The sequence below is a fragment of the Stegodyphus dumicola genome, chromosome 2 (genome assembly GCF_044657685.1).
Source record: "Stegodyphus dumicola isolate Sdum_Otavi_A_Nest chromosome 2, ASM4465768v1".
Taxonomy (NCBI): Eukaryota; Metazoa; Arthropoda; class Arachnida; order Araneae; family Eresidae; genus Stegodyphus; species Stegodyphus dumicola.
In genome coordinates this window covers 273,962,392-273,982,297 of record NC_140769.1, presented here as the reverse complement: position 1 = coordinate 273,982,297, position 19,906 = coordinate 273,962,392, and the positions used below count along the sequence as shown (strand labels likewise).

Here is a 19,906-nt window from a genome sequence, read left to right as displayed (position 1 = left end):
ATGCCAACTGAAAGGCAGCTAATACAGCCAATTAAATTTTTTTTTTCATAAATTTGACTTCTTTTTGTACAATTATACTTTTTATTTCTTTTAAGCTGTGACTGTTCAATGTGTCAATAATTTCGGAGAAAAATGATGAGGCGCATTAGAGCGTCAGTGACACACAGATGATAAGTTGAATGTGATGTTCTATTGACGCTCTAGAGCAAGGATGTCAAACTCGCGGCCACAACAAATATTTTTGCGGCCCGGCCAATATATCGGCAAATAATAATATATAATAATAAAATAACATGTCGACGAAGAAAAAAAATGAAATGTTTACTGCTAAGTAATAACCGATACTTTATTCAGTGTTGTTAGATTACTCACAGCGAGCTGACACACATACTACTTAAATTACAAATGCGTGTGAGTAGCTTGCGTTCAACTACCTTTGGCTTTTGGGGGACATGTGCACTCAGAACTTGTACGCATCCCCCGATAGCCGAATGTGGCCGAACTCATGGTCTCGGTTTTCCAATCATAGTTTTGTACAATATATTGGTACATGCATGTGCATGCACTTTGCGTTATTATTAATTATTAAAACAATCTGCTTGATATGTAATAATACTATTAATGTACCAAAGTTATATAATATTAAACGTCATTACAAACAACACAAATCGAAATATAACAATTACGAAGGATTAATGAGAGAAGAAAAGTTGAAAGAGCTCAAGTTAGGAGTGAAAAAGCAACAGTCCACGTTTAGTAAAGTATTGCAAGAAAATGAAGCGGCGATACATGCAAGCTACGTCTTGTCCGAGTTGATAGCTAAACATTCGAAGCCTTTTACTGACGGTGATTTCATCAAGGAATGCCTAATGAAAGCTGGAGAAATTGTTTGTCCTGGAAATGTGAAAGCTTTTCATTCAATTTCATTGTCTCGAAATACATTTGCGGAAAGAGTTACTGATTTAGCCGCGAATTTAAGTGATCAGATCAAAGCAAAATCATCTAGTTTCGAAAGTTTCTCCATTGCCTGTGACGAGAGCACGGACATTAGTGGCAAAGCTCAATTAGCAGTGTTTCTTCGTTCTTGTGACAAGAATTTTAACATTTTTGAGGAATTACTGGAACTAATACCGATGCCTGGTACTACCACCGGAGAAGATATATTTACTTGTGTTTTTGGACTTCTGCAGAAATACAATCTACCTTTGGCAAAATTAAATTCTGTAGCTACAGATGGCGCTCCATCAATGACTGGGAAAAACAAGGGCTTCGTAGCATTACGAAGAAAAAAACTTAGTGAAATTCACGGTTCAAACATTCATCATATGCATTATTGTATTATACATCAAGAAGTTCTATGCACGAAAGTAATAAATATGGAGAATGTTTTGTCATATATAAAAAAAGTTATAAATTTTATAAGATCTCGAGGTTTAAATCAGCGTCAATTCACTGCTTTCTTAAGTGAGTTAGATAGTGAATATTCAGGTTTGTCCTACTATACCGAGGTATGTTGGTTATCTTGCTTCAAGATTCTCAAACAATTCTGGGATTTAAAAGAAAAATGTCAGTTTTTAAAAATGAAAAATCAAGACGCAAGTTTGTTTTACGATCCAATATGGATACAAGATTTATCTTTCTTGGTTGATATAACCAAACACTTAACCGATTTAAATTTATCGTTACTAGGAAAAGATCATATCATTATGAACATGTTTGAGATAATTAAAGCATTCAAATGTCAACTAGTTCTTTGGGAAAACCAACTTAAAAATGAAGATTTGTCGCACTTCCCGGCGTGCAGCGTGAACAAATCAAGTTTAGATGATACTTGTTCGTATCAAAAATACGCAGAAAAAATTGCAAATTTAACAACTGAATTTGAAACGAGATTTAATGATTTTAGTTCCCTCGAAGACAATTTTTTTTTTTTTTTTTTTTTTTTTTTTCTGTTTTCTTCGATTTTCTCAATAAGTATTGATTCAGTACCCAGCCATATGCAAATGGAGGTGATCGAGATTCAATGCAACTCAAATTTGAAAGCAAAATTCATTGAAGTGGGCGTGCCTAAATTTTACAAATATTTACCAGCCAGGTTTGAAAATACTCGAAAATTCGCATACGAAATTATTTCTATGTTTGGTAGCACTTATCGGTGCGAGCAGTTATTTTCAGTCATGAAAGGTAATAAGTCTCCTATTAGAAACCGTATTAATGATGCTCAGCTTGGGTCAGCGTTGAAAGTTATCACTGCAAACAAAATTTCTCCCGAAATAGGAAAGATAATAGCAGAGAAGAGATGTCAAATATCAGGACGTAAACATTAAATTTTTCTTGTTCTTTGAATATTGATTTTTTTTTTTTTTTGTTTTGTTTTTGTTTTGCAGCCCGCCTAAAGTTAAACCTTGTTTGTTTGGCCCAAGTGTACCTATGAGTTTGACATCCCTGGTCTAGAGCGTCGGAAAAACATTTTTACACTAAACATAAAAATAAAATGTTTTCCCATTTTTCTGGTTTTACTGCTAAAATATAAGGAACATTTTTAATCATTAAAACAATATTTTGTAATTCGGCTTGTCATGATGGCTATGTCAATTTTACTGGCAGTGAATATGTTAAAAGAAAAAAGAGACATTTATATCAACATCTTTTCTAGCTGTGAATGCCGTGGCTTTGATTTTGGTCATCTTAATCCTAGACTTAAATTCATATAAATGGAAAATTAAATTTTTCTCTTAAGTATGAAGTTTCAAAAATAAAGAAAAAATAATGTACAAATATTTTTCTATTTTTGGATTAGCATCATTTGTTGCCATGGATTGGTGTGAAAAAAAGGTAGCTCTGTTGAAGTACATGTCTAAGAAAATTAGATAATAAATTTTGAATAGAAGGCAAATAATTAGTATGGATGAAGTGCCCAAACTTTTAACTGTCCTTCAAACAGAACTGTTCATTACAGGTGAAAAAAAAATGCTAACGAATGGGAATGAAAAGATTTCTTTTATTTGTGTTCTGGGTTGTGCCGTCAACGAAGGGAAGATGAACTCCTGTGATAATTTTCAAAAGATAATGGTTCTGGAAGCAAACTTTTCTGAATGGCGGATTGTTTGCGCCAACAAAAAAGCATGGATGTGCGAAGTGTTGTTGTTTAGACTAAGAGAAATTTATTGTAAAAGGGGAGATGCTTTTTTCCAACCTCGGAGGACTGGATATAATGCAATCCCATTTAGTGGATATGGTAAAATCTAAAAGAAAAAAAACTTAGCACTGATGTCTCAATGGTATTAGGTGGATTAAAAAAAAAAAAAAAAAAAAAAAAAAAAATTACAGCCACATAAAATTTTGAAACATAAACTATAAAAATGAGGGGAATGAATGTGAAGGGGACTCCATTCCTTCACCAATTTGAAACGGATGAGAAAAGCTTGGTATGAGAAAGCTGCCTTGTGGGTCGATAAAGCATTGCAGTCAGTTTTGTATCAACCTTTATTAAATCCAAAATCATTGAAAATGAAGATAGTCACGTTGAAAGAAGTAATTTAGAACAGAATGATAAAAATGATCTTGATGATCATTTGTTAAATTTATTTAATTCTACATTAATGAGTTTGATTTTGAAGGTTTTGTATAAATAAATATAATTAATTATAAAATTCTGTTTGATTATCTGATGTACATGTTCTTTTTCATAACATGGTGATAAGCAAAGTTTACTGAACACATAAAAATAATGTGCATTTGAAATCAGCAGAGTTTATTTTGGGGAAGTTCAAGGCAGGATGTTTGTTTACTTTTATATTGCTGATTATGTTGTAAATGTTATAAAATGTCATTAATGATGATTACATAAATATGGGAGGGAGTTGCTGATGAAATGAACATTAAATGCAGTGTTTCGAAATGCTTTGCTGCTGCATATATGGCAGTGCAGTTTATCTGTTGAACTTAATTTTTTTTAAGTCAAGTATCATGTGTGTGACAGGGTGGCTTATCTACTCGAAATTGTAATAAGTGTTATAATTGGATTTGATTGAGGATTGGTAAATAAATTCAAAAAATAATTTCTGCAGTTTAATGTTGAACAAAAAATAAATAAATCTGTATACTTAGATTGTGTGTGTGTGTGTTTTTTTTTTTTTTTTTTTTTTTAATATACCTTAAAAAATTATTTAATCTTATGATAGAATGATTTGTAAGTGGCAGGCTTTCTTTTTAAATCTTTCCTCCTTTTAAATAAAGGCTATTAGTGCTACTGTTATTTAATTACAAACAAATATTGAATGATGATAAAATGTAATAATGCATGATATATTCATAATTTTACCCCTTTTGAATACAGAGTAATAGGAGGTTAGAAACTCGAGCACGTGGATCATACCGTATTGATGCAAGATGGCGTGTGGCAAGTCTGTTTGGTGACGAGACAAGCACTACTCCTGGAACAAACTTCTATTTTACTAATGGTGATGATTATGAGGTTAGTTTTAAATTTATCAAAGCACCTATATATGGGTCCCTATATATGTTCCTTATATAAGTCCTATTTTGAGGAAGTATTCTGCATAATTTTATATGCAATAAAATTGCAGTGTTTAAAAAAATTGCAGTGTCTTAAAAATGCAATAAAATTGCTTTTTTAAGATTTATAGTAATTTGTTTTTGAATGTTAATCATTCAGCCTGTCCAGTTTGTGTGTAGAGATTTGTAGATGTGTATTAGGATTAACACTATTAAAAAAAAAATCAGATTTTGTTTGTCACTTCTTCTTCTTCCATTATGTAAATACTTCTCAATCTTTTAATGATGTCAGAAAGTCTTAAATAAAGTCTCCCCAAAATTTTTGAAGAGTACACTTTCACTACTATGTATATTGTGTATGTATGTACATCAGGGATGTCAAACTCATAGGTACACTTGGGCCAAACGAACAAGGTTTAACTTTAGGCGGGCCGCCAAAAAAATCAATATTCATAGAAACGTAGATTTATTTCGAATAATACAATAATAAACATATATATATATTTATATAGAAAAGAACAAGAAAAATTTAATGTTTACGTCCTGATATTTGACATCTCTTCTCTGCTATTATCTTTCCTATTTCGGGAGAAATTTTGTTTGCAGTGATAACTTTCAACGCTGACCCAAGGTGAGCATCATTAATACGGTTTCTAATAGGAGACTTATTACCTTTCATGACTGAAAATAACTGCTCGCACCGATAAGTGCTACCAAACATAGAAATAATTTCATATGCGAATTTTCGAGTATTTCAAACCTGGCTGGTAAATATTTGTAAAATTTAGGCACGCCCACTTCAATGAATTTTGCTTTCAAATTTGAGTTGCATTGAATCTCGATCACCTCCATTTGCATATGGCTGGGTACTGAATCAATACTTATTGAGAAAATCGAAGAAAACAGAAAAAAAAAAAAAAAAAAAAAAAAAAAAAAAAAAAATGTCTTCGAGGGAACTAAAATTATTAAACCTCGTTTCAAATTCAGTTGTTAAATTTGCAATTTTTTCTGCGTATTTTTGATACGAACAAGTATCATCTAAACTTGATTTGTTCACGCTGCACGCCGGGAAGTGCGACAAATCTTCATTTTTAAGTTGGTTTTCCCAAAGAACTAGTTGACATTTGAATGCTTTAATTATCTCAAACATGTTCATAATGATATGATCTTTTCCTAGTAACGATAAATTTAAATCGGTTAAGTGTTTGGTTATATCAACCAAGAAAGATAAATCTTGTATCCATATTGGATCGTAAAACAAACTTGCGTCTTGATTTTTCATTTTTAAAAACTGACATTTTTCTTTTAAATCCCAGAATTGTTTGAGAATCTTGAAGCAAGATAACCAACATACCTCGGTATAGTAGGACAAACCTGAATATTCACTATCTAACTCACTTAAGAAAGCAGTGAATTGACGCTGATTTAAACCTCGAGATCTTATAAAATTTATAACTTTTTTTATATATGACAAAACATTCTCCATATTTATTACTTTCGTGCATAGAACTTCTTGATGTATAATACAATAATGCATATGATGAATGTTTGAACCGTGAATTTCACTAAGTTTTTTTCTTCGTAATGCTACGAAGCCCTTGTTTTTCCCAGTCATTGATGGAGCGCCATCTGTAGCTACAGAATTTAATTTTGCCAAAGGTAGATTGTATTTCTGCAGAAGTCCAAAAACACAAGTAAATATATCTTCTCCGGTGGTAGTACCAGGCATCGGTATTAGTTCCAGTAATTCCTCAAAAATGTTAAAATTCTTGTCACAAGAACGAAGAAACACTGCTAATTGAGCTTTGCCACTAATGTCCGTGCTCTCGTCACAGGCAATGGAGAAACTTTCGAAACTAGATGATTTTGCTTTGATCTGATCACTTAAATTCGCGGCTAAATCAGTAACTCTTTCCGCAAATGTATTTCGAGACAATGAAATTGAATGAAAAGCTTTCACATTTCCAGGACAAACAATTTCTCCAGCTTTCATTAGGCATTCCTTGATGAAATCACCGTCAGTAAAAGGCTTCGAATGTTTAGCTATCAACTCGGACAAGACGTAGCTTGCATGTATCGCCGCTTCATTTTCTTGCAATACTTTACTAAACGTGGACTGTTGCTTTTTCACTCCTAACTTGAGCTCTTTCAACTTTTCTTCTCTCATTAATCCTTCGTAATTGTTATATTTCGATTTGTGTTGTTTGTAATGACGTTTAATATTATATAACTTTGGTACATTAATAGTATTATTACATATCAAGCAGATTGTTTTATCTTTTATTTCACAGCAAAAATATTCTAATTCCCATTTTACTTGGAATATTCTATGTTTGTCAGCGATTTTTCGTTTAATTTTAGTACCACTTGGTTTTGATATAGACATACTGAATACAGAGGGCTGGAATAAACAAGGTTAACGTTAAAAAGTTAACAAAAATTTATTCTTTCCACAAGAGGTAAATCAAAATCCTGAAATATTTCTTCAAAAATATTCTAACATTATCACAAAATGTCAAACGTTTAGCAAAAATCAATTCAAATCAGAGAAACTAATTCTATCTCACAGTGAAATTGCTACAAATCAATCACAGCATTAAGTAAACAAACAGTTTGCTAGAACTACAGCTACTACTGAGATGAGTTGTTTGTTCTCGGCTTTTATAAGCTTTATAATTAATTTCTCGAATATACTGGAAACATCTATAAATATCTGGATTTTTGTGGATGGCAACAGCAATTACGAGATATTTATTTATTAGGTATTAAATGCACGCGCTGTTCTATTTTTAACCTTTTAACGCAGCTGTCTTTTCAAAAATCGTCTGCGTTGCTAAGGCAACATGAAGCAAATCTAATTACAATTCTAAATAAAAAAAACTTACTAAATAAATAACTATGAAATCCGTGTGCATGCACTTTGCTTGCATGTGCATGCACCAATATATCGTACAAAACTATGATTGGAAAACTGAGACCATGAGTTCGGGCACATTCGGCTATCGGGGGATGCGTACAAGTTCTGAGTGCACGTGTTCCCCAAAAGCCGAAGGTAGCTGAACGCAAGCTACTCACACGCATTTGTAATTTAAGTAGTGTGTGTGTCAGCTCGCTGTGAGTAATCTAACAAAATAAGTGCGTATTTCATATTTGATTTCAGAACCTATTCCAACAGTATATGATGGAATTTTTTATATCAGTATATTCTTGAGCATATGTGGACCATCACTATTCAACTGTAAAGTTTAAGTTCAGAAAGTTTTGTGTTTTTTATAAATTCATTAGTACTAATGATTTTACAGTAGTGTACATAATAAATTGAAAATGATAAGAAAATATTCAAAAGCTAGTATGAAATCATTAGAATATATTTTATTTTTCTTATTTATGAAATGACTGAGATAGATTATTTATGATAGCACCTTAATGATCTATATTACTGCACTCTTTCAACCTAAAAAAGAGTTATTTATGTCTGTTTTCAAATATATGGCCAGTATTGTAAGGTATTTCTCCCGCCTTCTTAGCGAGCCTTTGTGGTGTAGCGGTCTGCACGCTGAGCGCGTAATTGAGAGGTCCTTCGTTCTATTCCCCGCGAAGGCATTGCTAATTTTTCATCTTGCTTGCTCCCCCCCCCCGAAAAAAGACACCTAATGTCTCTACAGTCTAAAACTGCAGTTTCAGTGCTTGTTTTTTACTGTGAGCTTACTTAAACAAATTGAAGAAAATACCTGCAATCTAATGAAAGTAGTAGTGTTACTGCATATTTACTCCACACTGAGAGAAAAAATGAGATTTCAATTAATTTTCCATCCATTGCATTGAGACTGAGTAACTGAGTAATAGACTATTTTTCCAGAATTGGCATTGAAGGAGAATATATGAAAATATGCAACTATTTTATAAATTGTGAATTCCATATTCAAACTTTTAATTTTGATCTACATCTAATGAAACTTGACCAGCTATGAGAAAGAGAGAGAGAGATCAGACTATTTACCACATGCAAAAAGTATAAACAATAATTCAATTCATATGTTGCTTCCTTTTTTTTCTTTCAGATCAAGATCAAGGGAGTTTTAGCAAGAAAGTGTGTGATCTGCAATTGAATTAGGTTGGGCTTATCTAGTGCAGAAAATTAAACCTTGTAAACCATTATGTTGCTTATGTGATTTCTACATTACTGTCTTCCCTGCATGCAGTGCCAAAATCAATTGCCATAAGACAGTAAACAGCAAACTGATATCGCAAGACAATTGAACAGCTTACATGGTTTTCTATCATAGACTTGAAAAATCTTCCTGAAGCATTAGCAATATGATTAGGTATTGTTATTTTTTGCTAAAATATATGTCAGAGAATATCAGAATTAATAATTCATTCTTCCTGGAAACTTCATTTTATAGCATATTACTTTAAAAAAAAGTTATAGTAGTATTAGATACTTATTTCCAGTATATGTCTGTTTTATGAAACAAGCATACAAAACAGAAAGTAAATCAAAAGTTCATATGATTATGTTGCACTACATAAAGCTGAAAAGTGTATGACGTAAAATGCATTGGAAAAGACAATAAGAACTGAAAAGAAACTGAAGGACTGTGCATCTAAGCAATAAATATTATATTGTTTTAAAAACAGTAAAGTTAGCTGAAATTTACAGGAAATCTATGAGAATGTACTATGATTTATTATCAGATTAAGAAATAAGAAATATTTATTAAATATTCACCACTGCTATTTTGATTAAGCAAAATATGATTTAAGAAGAAAAGTAGTAATTCATCATGAATTGGAATTTCTTAAAATCTCAATAATTCTTATGCAAATCCTATTACTACTGTAAGTTTTTATAAAATTGGAACAAAGTTGTTAATGAATTTACATATTTTTATTAACTTTCTTATCTGATCTGATCCTGGTCATTACAGTCTGCAATCTGATGCAGGTCTTCTTTTCTGAATTTCAGAATGTGCTGGTTGTATTTAAAAAGCAATGGTAGAAGTCCCTCCCTTTTTTGTCGCTAAAGCATTCCTAATATATTCTCTTTTATTTGATAAAGTAATTTTATCTTCCTAATATTTCGAAAGAAGCAACTGCATCATTTCTAAGAAAATGCCAATATGAACATAATTGTAGTGTAACATAATTTTTTGTTTTTAATTTTCATGAATAATAACACTTTTAGAAAATATGCAAGAGATTTTGAGAACTGCAGGAAAAAGTTTCATTGAAGTGACTTTTTTGTTACCATTACTATAAATTATATTTTTTCCGTACTGAATTAAATAATGAATGAAATTCTTAAAAACTGCAAAATAATACACTAATTGCATACATGCAATATTATATAGTTATAATGCAAGCAGTAAACACCTGTCATTGCAATGTTTGCCATATATTTCAATTTGAATACAAAATAAGTGACTTTTAATCTTGAATCATTATGTGAAGATAAAATAAATGATAATATTTGAAGTGTATTAAAAATAAGTTTGTCTTTCTAACAGAAAACTACTTGGTGAAAGCACTTTTAAGTCAAAATTTGTTTGAGAATCTAGCTTGTATTTGCTGCAATATTTGTGTTTCAAACATAATTCATTGAAAGATGTAGTACAGTTGAAAAAGATCTACCAAACAAAATTGTGCAAAATCAGGGGGGGGGGAGGAATTAAGCTAAGAAGAAACTATATTGAAGTGATGTTAAAGTAAAGAAAGGAAGTTTTAAAGTTTTTGGATGCAGATCAATTCTCATCTGGGAGCAAATTAAGTAAATTACAAAAATAACATTTAGAAAGCAACATTTTGTTAATAGTTTGCTGATATCACATGTAAACTTATGTATTCTGGTTATGATGTTTCAGATGATATTTTAAAATCCCTTTACAAATTATAATTTTTACCAGATGTAGTGTCTTAAGTGGAATGATCATGCATCCTAATTTGAAGGAGACTGCACTGTGTTGTTATTTTGTCCTTTTTGTAAAAAAAAAATCATCTATCCAGAAAGTTTGGGAAGTGTCTATTGTCGGATATAGGAAAATTGCAGATAGTAGAGTGTATAAAAAATGCAATTCAAAGTAGTAGAGAGAAGGGTGAAATTTCAGGTTTACAAAAATTAAAAAGCAGCCACTTTATTTGCTTTCAAAAGCCTACATTTAAAATTAGGCAAGGTTTCAAAAAACTGCATTCAGATGTAAAATCTGGTGTATTTTCATAGACCTTAAATGTGCAAAAGTAAAATATTGTAGCTGATTACAAAATCCTGTTGACTTTAAAATTAATGGAGATTCCCCCAAACTTGTTTCAATCATATTGTCAGTAGTTTGAATGTATTCATCATTTAGTTTGTTAATCAAAAGATGTAAGTTGCGGATATAGCATGTAAAAAAACTTCAATCGCTCTTCATAATTTGTCATTGCCCCCTTCCATTAGGACTAATTTCTTGAGAATTTTTTAAAAATTTTTATATTTTAAATTTTTTCATTCTACAAAGAGAAAAATCTGGATTTGAACTGAAATCCAGCATTAGTAACAAGGTTTTGCTAACCTCCATACTGTCCGGGGGCTGCAAACTTTGCATTATTAGCTTAGAGGAACTTGTAATATTCATAAGAACTAAATAACATAAGAACTGAATAAACTTCATAAGATGTGATTGTTTAGCGTAGAGAAATCAGTCTTTGAACTTAAAATGAAGATTGATTCCTTTGCTTTTTTTTATTTTTTTTTATTTAGAGCATTATTATAACAGTTTATATATATATCTATATATATTATTTAAAATGAAAATACGTTGTGTGCATGATAATTGGAAAAATGAATAAACTAGGATTATGTAACAATTATAGCTAGATTTAGGGCAAACTTAAAAATTTCCTAATGTGTAGACCGAAGTGTACAATTTACAAGGGAGGTCGGAATGCAATTAGCAAAGGATCACATATATTAAGGGAATTCAAGTATGTCTCAGTAGAATAAAATGAAGAAGTGGAATTAGCAAAGGATCACATATATTAAGGGAATTCAAGTATGTCTCAGTAGAATAAAATGAAGAAGTGGAATGGTTACGTATGATCATCAAACATGTTATTACTTGAAGTAATCTTACTGTTTTGCAAATACGTCTTTCCTGGAAATCTGAAAGCTGTTTTATCCACTTTTCCAAAGAAAATATGTGGCGAGGCATGCATCAATGCTGTGATGTCACAAGAAGCTAAATATAAACTATAACGAGGATGTGGCTGCACATTCCACCTGCCTTTATGTGACAGAAAGAAAAGAAAAAAAAAAAAAAAAAAAAGTTCATCTATCCAGAAAGTTTGGGAAGTGTCTATTGTCGGATATAGGAAAATTGCAGATAGTAGAGTGTATAAAAAATGCAATTCAAGGTAGTAGAGAGAAGGGTGAAATTTCAGGTTTACAAAAATTAAAAAGCAGCCACTTTATTTGCTTTCAAAAGCCTACATTTAAAATTAGGCAAGGTTTCAAAAAACTGCATTCAGATGTAAAATCTGGTGTATTTTCATAGACCTTAAATGTGCAAAAGTAAAATATTGTAGCTGATTACAAAATCCTGTTGACTTTAAAATTAATGGAGATTCCCCCAAACTTGTTTCAATCATATTGTCAGTAGTTTGAATGTATTCATCATTTAGTTTGTTAATCAAAAGATGTAAGTTGCGGATATAGCATGTAAAAAAACTTCAATCGCTCTTCATAATTTGTCATTGCCCCCTTCCATTAGGACTAATTTCTTGAGAATTTTTTAAAAATTTTTATATTTTAAATTTTTTCATTCTACAAAGAGAAAAATCTGGATTTGAACTGAAATCCAGCATTAGTAACAAGGTTTTGCTAACCTCCATACTGTCCGGGGGCTGCAAACTTTGCATTATTAGCTTAGAGGAACTTGTAATATTCATAAGAACTAAATAACATAAGAACTGAATAAACTTCATAAGATGTGATTGTTTAGCGTAGAGAAATCAGTCTTTGAACTTAAAATGAAGATTGATTCCTTTGCTTTTTTTTATTTTTTTTTATTTAGAGCATTATTATAACAGTTTATATATATATCTATATATATTATTTAAAATGAAAATACGTTGTGTGCATGATAATTGGAAAAATGAATAAACTAGGATTATGTAACAATTATAGCTAGATTTAGGGCAAACTTAAAAATTTCCTAATGTGTAGACCGAAGTGTACAATTTACAAGGGAGGTCGGAATGCAATTAGCAAAGGATCACATATATTAAGGGAATTCAAGTATGTCTCAGTAGAATAAAATGAAGAAGTGGAATTAGCAAAGGATCACATATATTAAGGGAATTCAAGTATGTCTCAGTAGAATAAAATGAAGAAGTGGAATGGTTACGTATGATCATCAAACATGTTATTACTTGAAGTAATCTTACTGTTTTGCAAATGCGTCTTTCCTGGAAATCTGAAAGCTGTTTTATCCACTTTTCCAAAGAAAATATGTGGCGAGGCATGCATCAATGCTGTGATGTCACAAGAAGCTAAATATAAACTATAACGAGGATGTGGCTGCACATTCCACCTGCCTTTATGTGACAGAAAGAAAAGAAAAAAAAAAAAAAAAAAAGTTCATCTATCCAGAAAGTTTGGGAAGTGTCTATTGTCGGATATAGGAAAATTGCAGATAGTAGAGTGTATAAAAAATGCAATTCAAGGTAGTAGAGAGAAGGGTGAAATTTCAGGTTTACAAAAATTAAAAAGCAGCCACTTTATTTGCTTTCAAAAGCCTACATTTAAAATTAGGCAAGGTTTCAAAAAACTGCATTCAGATGTAAAATCTGGTGTATTTTCATAGACCTTAAATGTGCAAAAGTAAAATAAGAAAGATATTATTTGGGAAGCTTAGTCAAAATTTGGAAGCTTGAGATGCCTTTGCCCATTAAAACAGGAATTATTCCACAAAACAAAGCATTTCTTGCTTGCAAGTTATAGTCACAGGTGTCACACATATCATTAACAGTATTTAGATTATACTGGAATATCAAAGGTGACTTATCATAGAAATCACAGTATGAAAAATCCATAAATCAAGGAGATATTTGAATATCCTAGTATTTGGAGTCACTCGTGATCAATTTATATAGTGTGTGTTTACCTAGAAAGTGATCTAGTCATGTTTTTTCTCTCACTCACAACTTTCTGATTATGTTTGTTAATTAGTCTGTTCTTGAAAATGCTCTTTTTATTTGTTTTGTGTTAGGTATTTAAAGTTGATTCATTTTATATAGAAAATCTAAATTATATGACATACATCAGCGATTCTCAACCGGCGGTACACGTACTACTGGTGGTACACAAAAGAAAAATAGGTGGTATGCAAAGAAACAAAGTATTTTTAACTATTTAATTCAAAAATTAAGTACCCCAACACCCTGTTTAAGTTTTTTTTTTTCTTTAACACTCGTAAATTTATGCGATCTGACCTTTGTTCAAGGTCAATAGCCGCTCACAGATTTTAGCCAAGTAATCCGGTTTTATTTTCACAAATATTCTTTTACCCATACACATAATAAAATTCATCACCAATGATGTTTTTAAAAGAATTAATAGAAATGTATGTTGTATTTAATAGGGAACAAAAGTAAGTTCCTTTAAAAAGATAATAATATATCATTAATTTTTTTAGAGTTGATCAATATATTAGCATGGCTACATGTTATGTTGCCACGATTTCCAGGCTCATATTGCTCTATTTTCAATTAGAATTTTTTTTTTTTTTTTTTTAACTTAGATTTGCTGTCTTTAACAGCAGGTAAGTATTTTGATTTCTTGTTGCTCTGTACTCTTTACTTTTCTGTGTGATTTGAGAATATCATCATTTGTTTTACTCGTAATATATTGTGCATTTAAATATTTGTGAAAACATAATAAAACAAAGCTAGATTTTCAAAAGGGAAAAATGGCTAAGTTTTACTTAGCAAAAAAGTAATGATTCACAGATGATGACCCAGAACAATCTACTAACACTTGAGATTATTGAAAAGGAAAGAAAAATTGTCTCTAGAAAATATAATGAAATTTATTTATCATTTAAGGTTTGCTTGGAATGGAGATGAAATAGACCCAACCTCAATGTATTGTTTGTGGTGAAGTATTATCCAGTCAAAGCATGAAACCATAATTTCTTAAAAGCCATCTTGCATCTAAGCATACCAGTTTAAAGGATAAATCTGATGAATATTGTAAGAAGAAATTATCAGAGTTAAAAAATAGTAAATGAGTAATGAAGGGTTTTGTTACTTCAAGTGAAAAAGCTGTGGAAGCTAGTTACATAGTAAGCCTAAGAATTGCAAAGAATGGGTAGGCTAACACTAATGAAGAACACCTTATATTACCAACGGTTAAAAGTCTCGTTTTAACATCATTCAACGAAAAAGCTTATTAAGCAAAAAACGTAATAATATTCTGTTATCAAGTGATACAGTAAGTAGACGAATTCATGAAATTGCAAATTCTATAAGAGAGACACTTTTTCAAAAAATAAAACGTAGTGAGTATTTTGCATTACAATTGGATGAAAGTTCTGATATATTGAACTTTGTTCGATTATTAGTTTACATACGTTTCGAAGAAGGTAAACAAATTGATGAAGAGTATTTATTTTGTGAATCTCTTTATGATAGAGCAACTGCAAATGAAATTTTCAAATTAATCAACAATTTTATGTCAGGGAATCATATTTCTTGGAATAATTGCATTGCCCTATGCAGTGATAGAACTTGGGCTTTAACAGGAAAACATTCTGGTGTTATTTCTCAAATAAAGAATATCACACGTTTAATTTATTCAAAACAATCCCCCGAAAACCTGAAAATTGTTAATTTTATTAAAAGTCAAGCTTTAAATTCAAGAATATGTATGATTTTATGGCAAGAGATGGGCAGTGAACATGAAACACTTTTGTTATATTCCGAAGGAAAGTGGTTGTATCGAAATACTCACTGTGTATCAAAGGTACCTCAAAGGCAAAGTTTTAAATCGTCTTTTTGAACTTCCATCAAAAATTCAATTTTTCCTCTGTGATTCAAAATTTGAATTGCAAAAATGTTTATTTAGTGAATTATAGTTGGCACATTTAGTTAGCATATTTAGCTGATATTTTTGGAAAATTAAATGAATTAAGTTTAAGATTACAAGGAAAAAGTACTTATTTGTTTACCATTAGAGAGAAAATAAATGTAATGATAAAAAACTCAAAGCTAATAATCAAAGAATTGGCTAATAATACTTTTTGAAAATAAAAGAAGAATTAACATTCGACAAAAATCAATGATTTTCATTGATAAATAATTTCAACACGTGTTTTCCCAAGAAAAATGAAAAAGAAAATTCGATTAGAAATTCATTTTGTCTAAAATGTCTATGTCTGAAATTTTATCTCCTGAAAAAAAAAAAAAAAAAAGAACTATTGATAGAAATTTTCCATGATGGAGCTCTAATTGAATATTTCAAAAATAGTACATTTGTTATGTTTTGGCTGAACCAGAAAAAAGAATTCAAAGCATTTCAAATAAAGCTATTAAATTTTTTATTTCCTTTTTGCATAACTTATTTGTGTGAATAAAGATTTTTCTTTTCCATGCTATATTTGAAAAGTAAATACAAAACAAAATGAAAGTGGATCCTAATTTATGGTTAAAACTAAGTGAAATAAGACTAGACACAAAGAAATTTGTCTCTCTTAAGCAGGCCCGAATTTCACTTTGAATTTTAAAATTCAAAGTGAAATTCAAAGTGAAAAAATTAAGTATTCTTAAATTTTGATAATTAAAATCGTAACCAATATTTAATCTAATATTTTTTTATGTGTGCATATTTAATACAAATACCCAGTACGTTGTGCAAATGGCAAAATATATTTTTTAAAAATATTTCTATGGAGAAATTGAAAAATAATCATTGTAAAATGTATTGGTGGTACTAAAGTTTCTGAATTTTTGTTTAGATGGTATGTATTAGTCAAAAGGTTGAGAATCGCTGACATACATTTTCAACGAAAAAATAATATTCTATTTATTTGCAACTTAGGCTTTCTTGAGTGTTGCGGATTTGAATGGTGAAGCTGTATCTCATGGTTTGCATAAAGCACAAATCAATAGACTTCCAACTAGGAGGTATGTCAGCCCTAACTCAGCTGCAGCTGGCTTTACCACTGAAGTTGTACATAAGAGAGTAGATTTAAATAAAGAATGTCAAGTCTGTCTAAGTGATTACGAGACTGGAGATATATTACGGATACTTCCGTGCTTTCATGAGTTTCATACACCATGTATTGATCCTTGGTTAAAAGTAAGTTTTAAAATTTTTTAATGAATTTACATGTTTCTGCATTATTGTTTTGAATATAATGTATTTTAACATAAAGTAATCATCGGCCATTTTAACGGTTTCAGTTTTACTTTTCAGCGCTACATCTTTAATTGTAGACTCGAGCTACTGAAGTTTTATAACTTTGCATATCTGTACTTGGTATAAATAAACACTTGTTAACATGAATCACAAGGGGCTCAAAATTTTATTTTTGGAATAATTTTTTTCTATGTATTAACCATTTACAGTATATAGTTACATAAATAGTACAGCATATTATGTATATCATTGCAGAAAACACTACATCAAATGTACCCTGCACAAAATCGGGGGGGGGGGGCAGTTTTATATCTCTTGTTCTACTGGTCCGATTGACGAAATTTAAATTGCGTTTTTCATGTCTCAAAAGCGTGACTTAGGATATAATACTAGATTTAGACATAGCATTTTTCTAATATAGGTATTTTGACACAATCGGACTTTTTCTGAAATGACATCAATTTTTTTCATATTTCGATTCTATGATTCAAATTATGCCAAACTGCCAAGTTTTGTAAAAATTATGCGAGTAGTTTTTAAAAACTTAGCTCTAAAAATTTTAGCTCCTCAATGTAAATTTAATTTTTTTAAAAATTATTTTAACTTTAAATTTACTTTTTTACGTATTTACATGTTTGTTAAAATTTAAATTTAATTTGATATATATTTGTTAATATCTTTTTTTTTATTAAGCATTTTATTCTTCTTTTCACATTTCGAAGTTTATCTTCATTCCAAATAAAATTCGTCTATTTTTTATGATTTATTTTTAAAATTTGTATTCAATTTTGAACATCTTAAAGTAGATGTATTTCTAGGCACATCTGCAAAAAATTAACAGTTTTTGATTCAAAATTTTCAAAGATTTTACATGAATTTGCATATTGCCACGTTTTGGAATTTCGCATATTTGTTTTTAGTGATAATAACACCATATGTGGTTTTATGCACTTTGTTAAAATTATTTTAAAGTATGAACAATGACCTTTTCCTCACTCATCTGAAATGAAAAAAGGGAATGAAATTAGGTTGCTATAAATTAAGAAGTTTGACAAGTGAAGTTTTCTGGGTGCAAACTGAAAAAAAAAAAATGGATTTATTTTATAATAAAAATAAATTTTTATATTTTGCAAAATTTGATATTTAGCCATAAAATGAGTCGTAGAATTGAAATATGGGAAAACTATGGCTTGCCATTTGAGAAAAAGTGCGATTTTGTGTCAAAATACCTGTATTAGAATAATGCTATGTATAAATCTGATACATATCCTAAGTCGCACTTTCGAGATATGAAAAACGCAATTAAAATTTTGTCAATCGGCTTAGTAGAACCGGAGATATAGAACTGTACCCTCTTTTTTTGCTCAGTGTACTGCATTATTAGTACTACACTATAGTAGTAATACATTAGTACTGTATTAATAATATACTATATTATTAGTGCTACCGCAATATTATATTAATTACTATGTACTGTAACTTGATAATGCTTGGTATGAAAATGCTTGGTAATATCACAGCATACTGTACTAGTTAGTTTGGAGGTTGCAGCAAAACATTGTACAGTATGTAGTGATGGTTGGCCAGAATGATATTGTCCACCTCATTTTTTTCTGATGATTTTTTTCGCACCTCAGGCACAACTGCTGATACATTAAGATTCCACAGGAGTATACATGGCAGCATTGTCATCTGCACTTACAAACAACTCAAAACTAAAATCAAGGTTCATAACATTTTGTAGACTATTTCATTTGTCAGGTGAAGTGGTGTCATTATCACCATCCAACTCATTAACAGGATAGACATCTTTATGTTTCCAGGCTGTGCTAGCATAGTTCTGCATCTGTTGTCATGATACAGATTTCTAAGGGGCAGCGACAGCATTTATTGCATTAAACATACTTTCTGTCTCTTTTTCATCAGCATGAAGTGCAGCTCTCACAAGTCTTGCAATAAGACTCTTCATAACCTCAGTAAATCCTTGATCCAAATGCTGAAGGCTACTTGTTGGGGTGAAGTGAACCTTAACATTGGTTAAGTTTAGATCCTGTATTTTATGGATTGTACATCTGCCCAGTATCATAAGAAGATGTCTATTTTGAGGCATCATTCGAGTATTAAACACATTTTATAATAAAAATGTCAATTACAAAATGGTGAGCTGTCGATCCGAGCTTTCTTATGATGAGTTTAAGTATTTATGTTTTTAAAATAACATGGTTTCTCGGACTTACCGATCACCGAAGGATGATGTTTATTACTGCCGTTACATTACACACTACACACAAGGACAACAATTAAAAGTTGTTTACTGCTTGCTGTACCATGCCACTTGTCACCTTTTATTCCAAGGATACAACTTGGAAAAATATTGTAAAAAAGTCCAGTTTCATCCATACATCACATGAGGTATGCTTTTATATTACTTGGCCAAATTCTTGTTTGTTCCTTCTTTAACTTTATTTGCTTTACCTAATCACTAAGGAAGAAATCAAGCGTCTGTTTTGGAAGTGGTACAGCCAACCAGGGGAACAATTGAAATCTTGAATGTCTAAATTCTTTGCAGTCTAAAGCAAAATAATTGCAAAATCATTATCTGCCATTTTTTTTTAAACCGAAAACAATTATTTTAAAATTCTCCTTTTAAGAATTTTTTTGATAATTCTGATATTTTAATGAAATCAATAAAACTTTTTAAGAATTGTGTAATCTCTTTATTTCTTGCCACCATTTTGCAAAAGCTACTGACCAGCATATTCTGTTTTAAATTAATATTTTTAATTGATTAAAAAGGAAATGCTTTTTCCATTTTTTAACTATTGAATATTGAAGCAATCTACATACAATATTGAAGCAATCTACTTCTATTGTGAAGGAGGAAAAAATAAAAGAAATAAAAATAAGTTACTGTGAGATTACTGTTAGTTTCTTTTGTAGCTGTTTTGTTTCTTGCATTTATTTTAAGGTCTCTTTCTGTAAGCCATCTCT

The 19,906-nt window shown here is 30.5% G+C and overlaps 1 protein-coding gene across 3 annotated transcripts in view; it reads left to right on the top strand.

Moving 5' to 3' along the window:
- Window positions 1-19,906, top strand: part of LOC118201014 (uncharacterized) — a 68,742-nt gene that overhangs the window by 41,383 nt on the left and 7,453 nt on the right. Inside the window, exons 8-10 of one of the 3 annotated variants that reach the window (XR_004760181.2) lie at window positions 4,340-4,477; window positions 8,580-8,843; window positions 16,595-16,730. Coding sequence is in view for 2 of the 3 variants with exons in the window: in XM_035373025.2 (XP_035228916.2) it covers window positions 4,340-4,477; window positions 16,595-16,855 (399 nt within the window). In the remaining variant the exon portion in view is untranslated. Of the gene's footprint in view, window positions 1-4,339; window positions 4,478-8,579; window positions 8,844-16,594; window positions 16,856-19,906 lie in introns of those variants that run through there. The other 2 variants (XM_035373025.2, XM_035373027.2) reach the window with 2 other exon arrangements.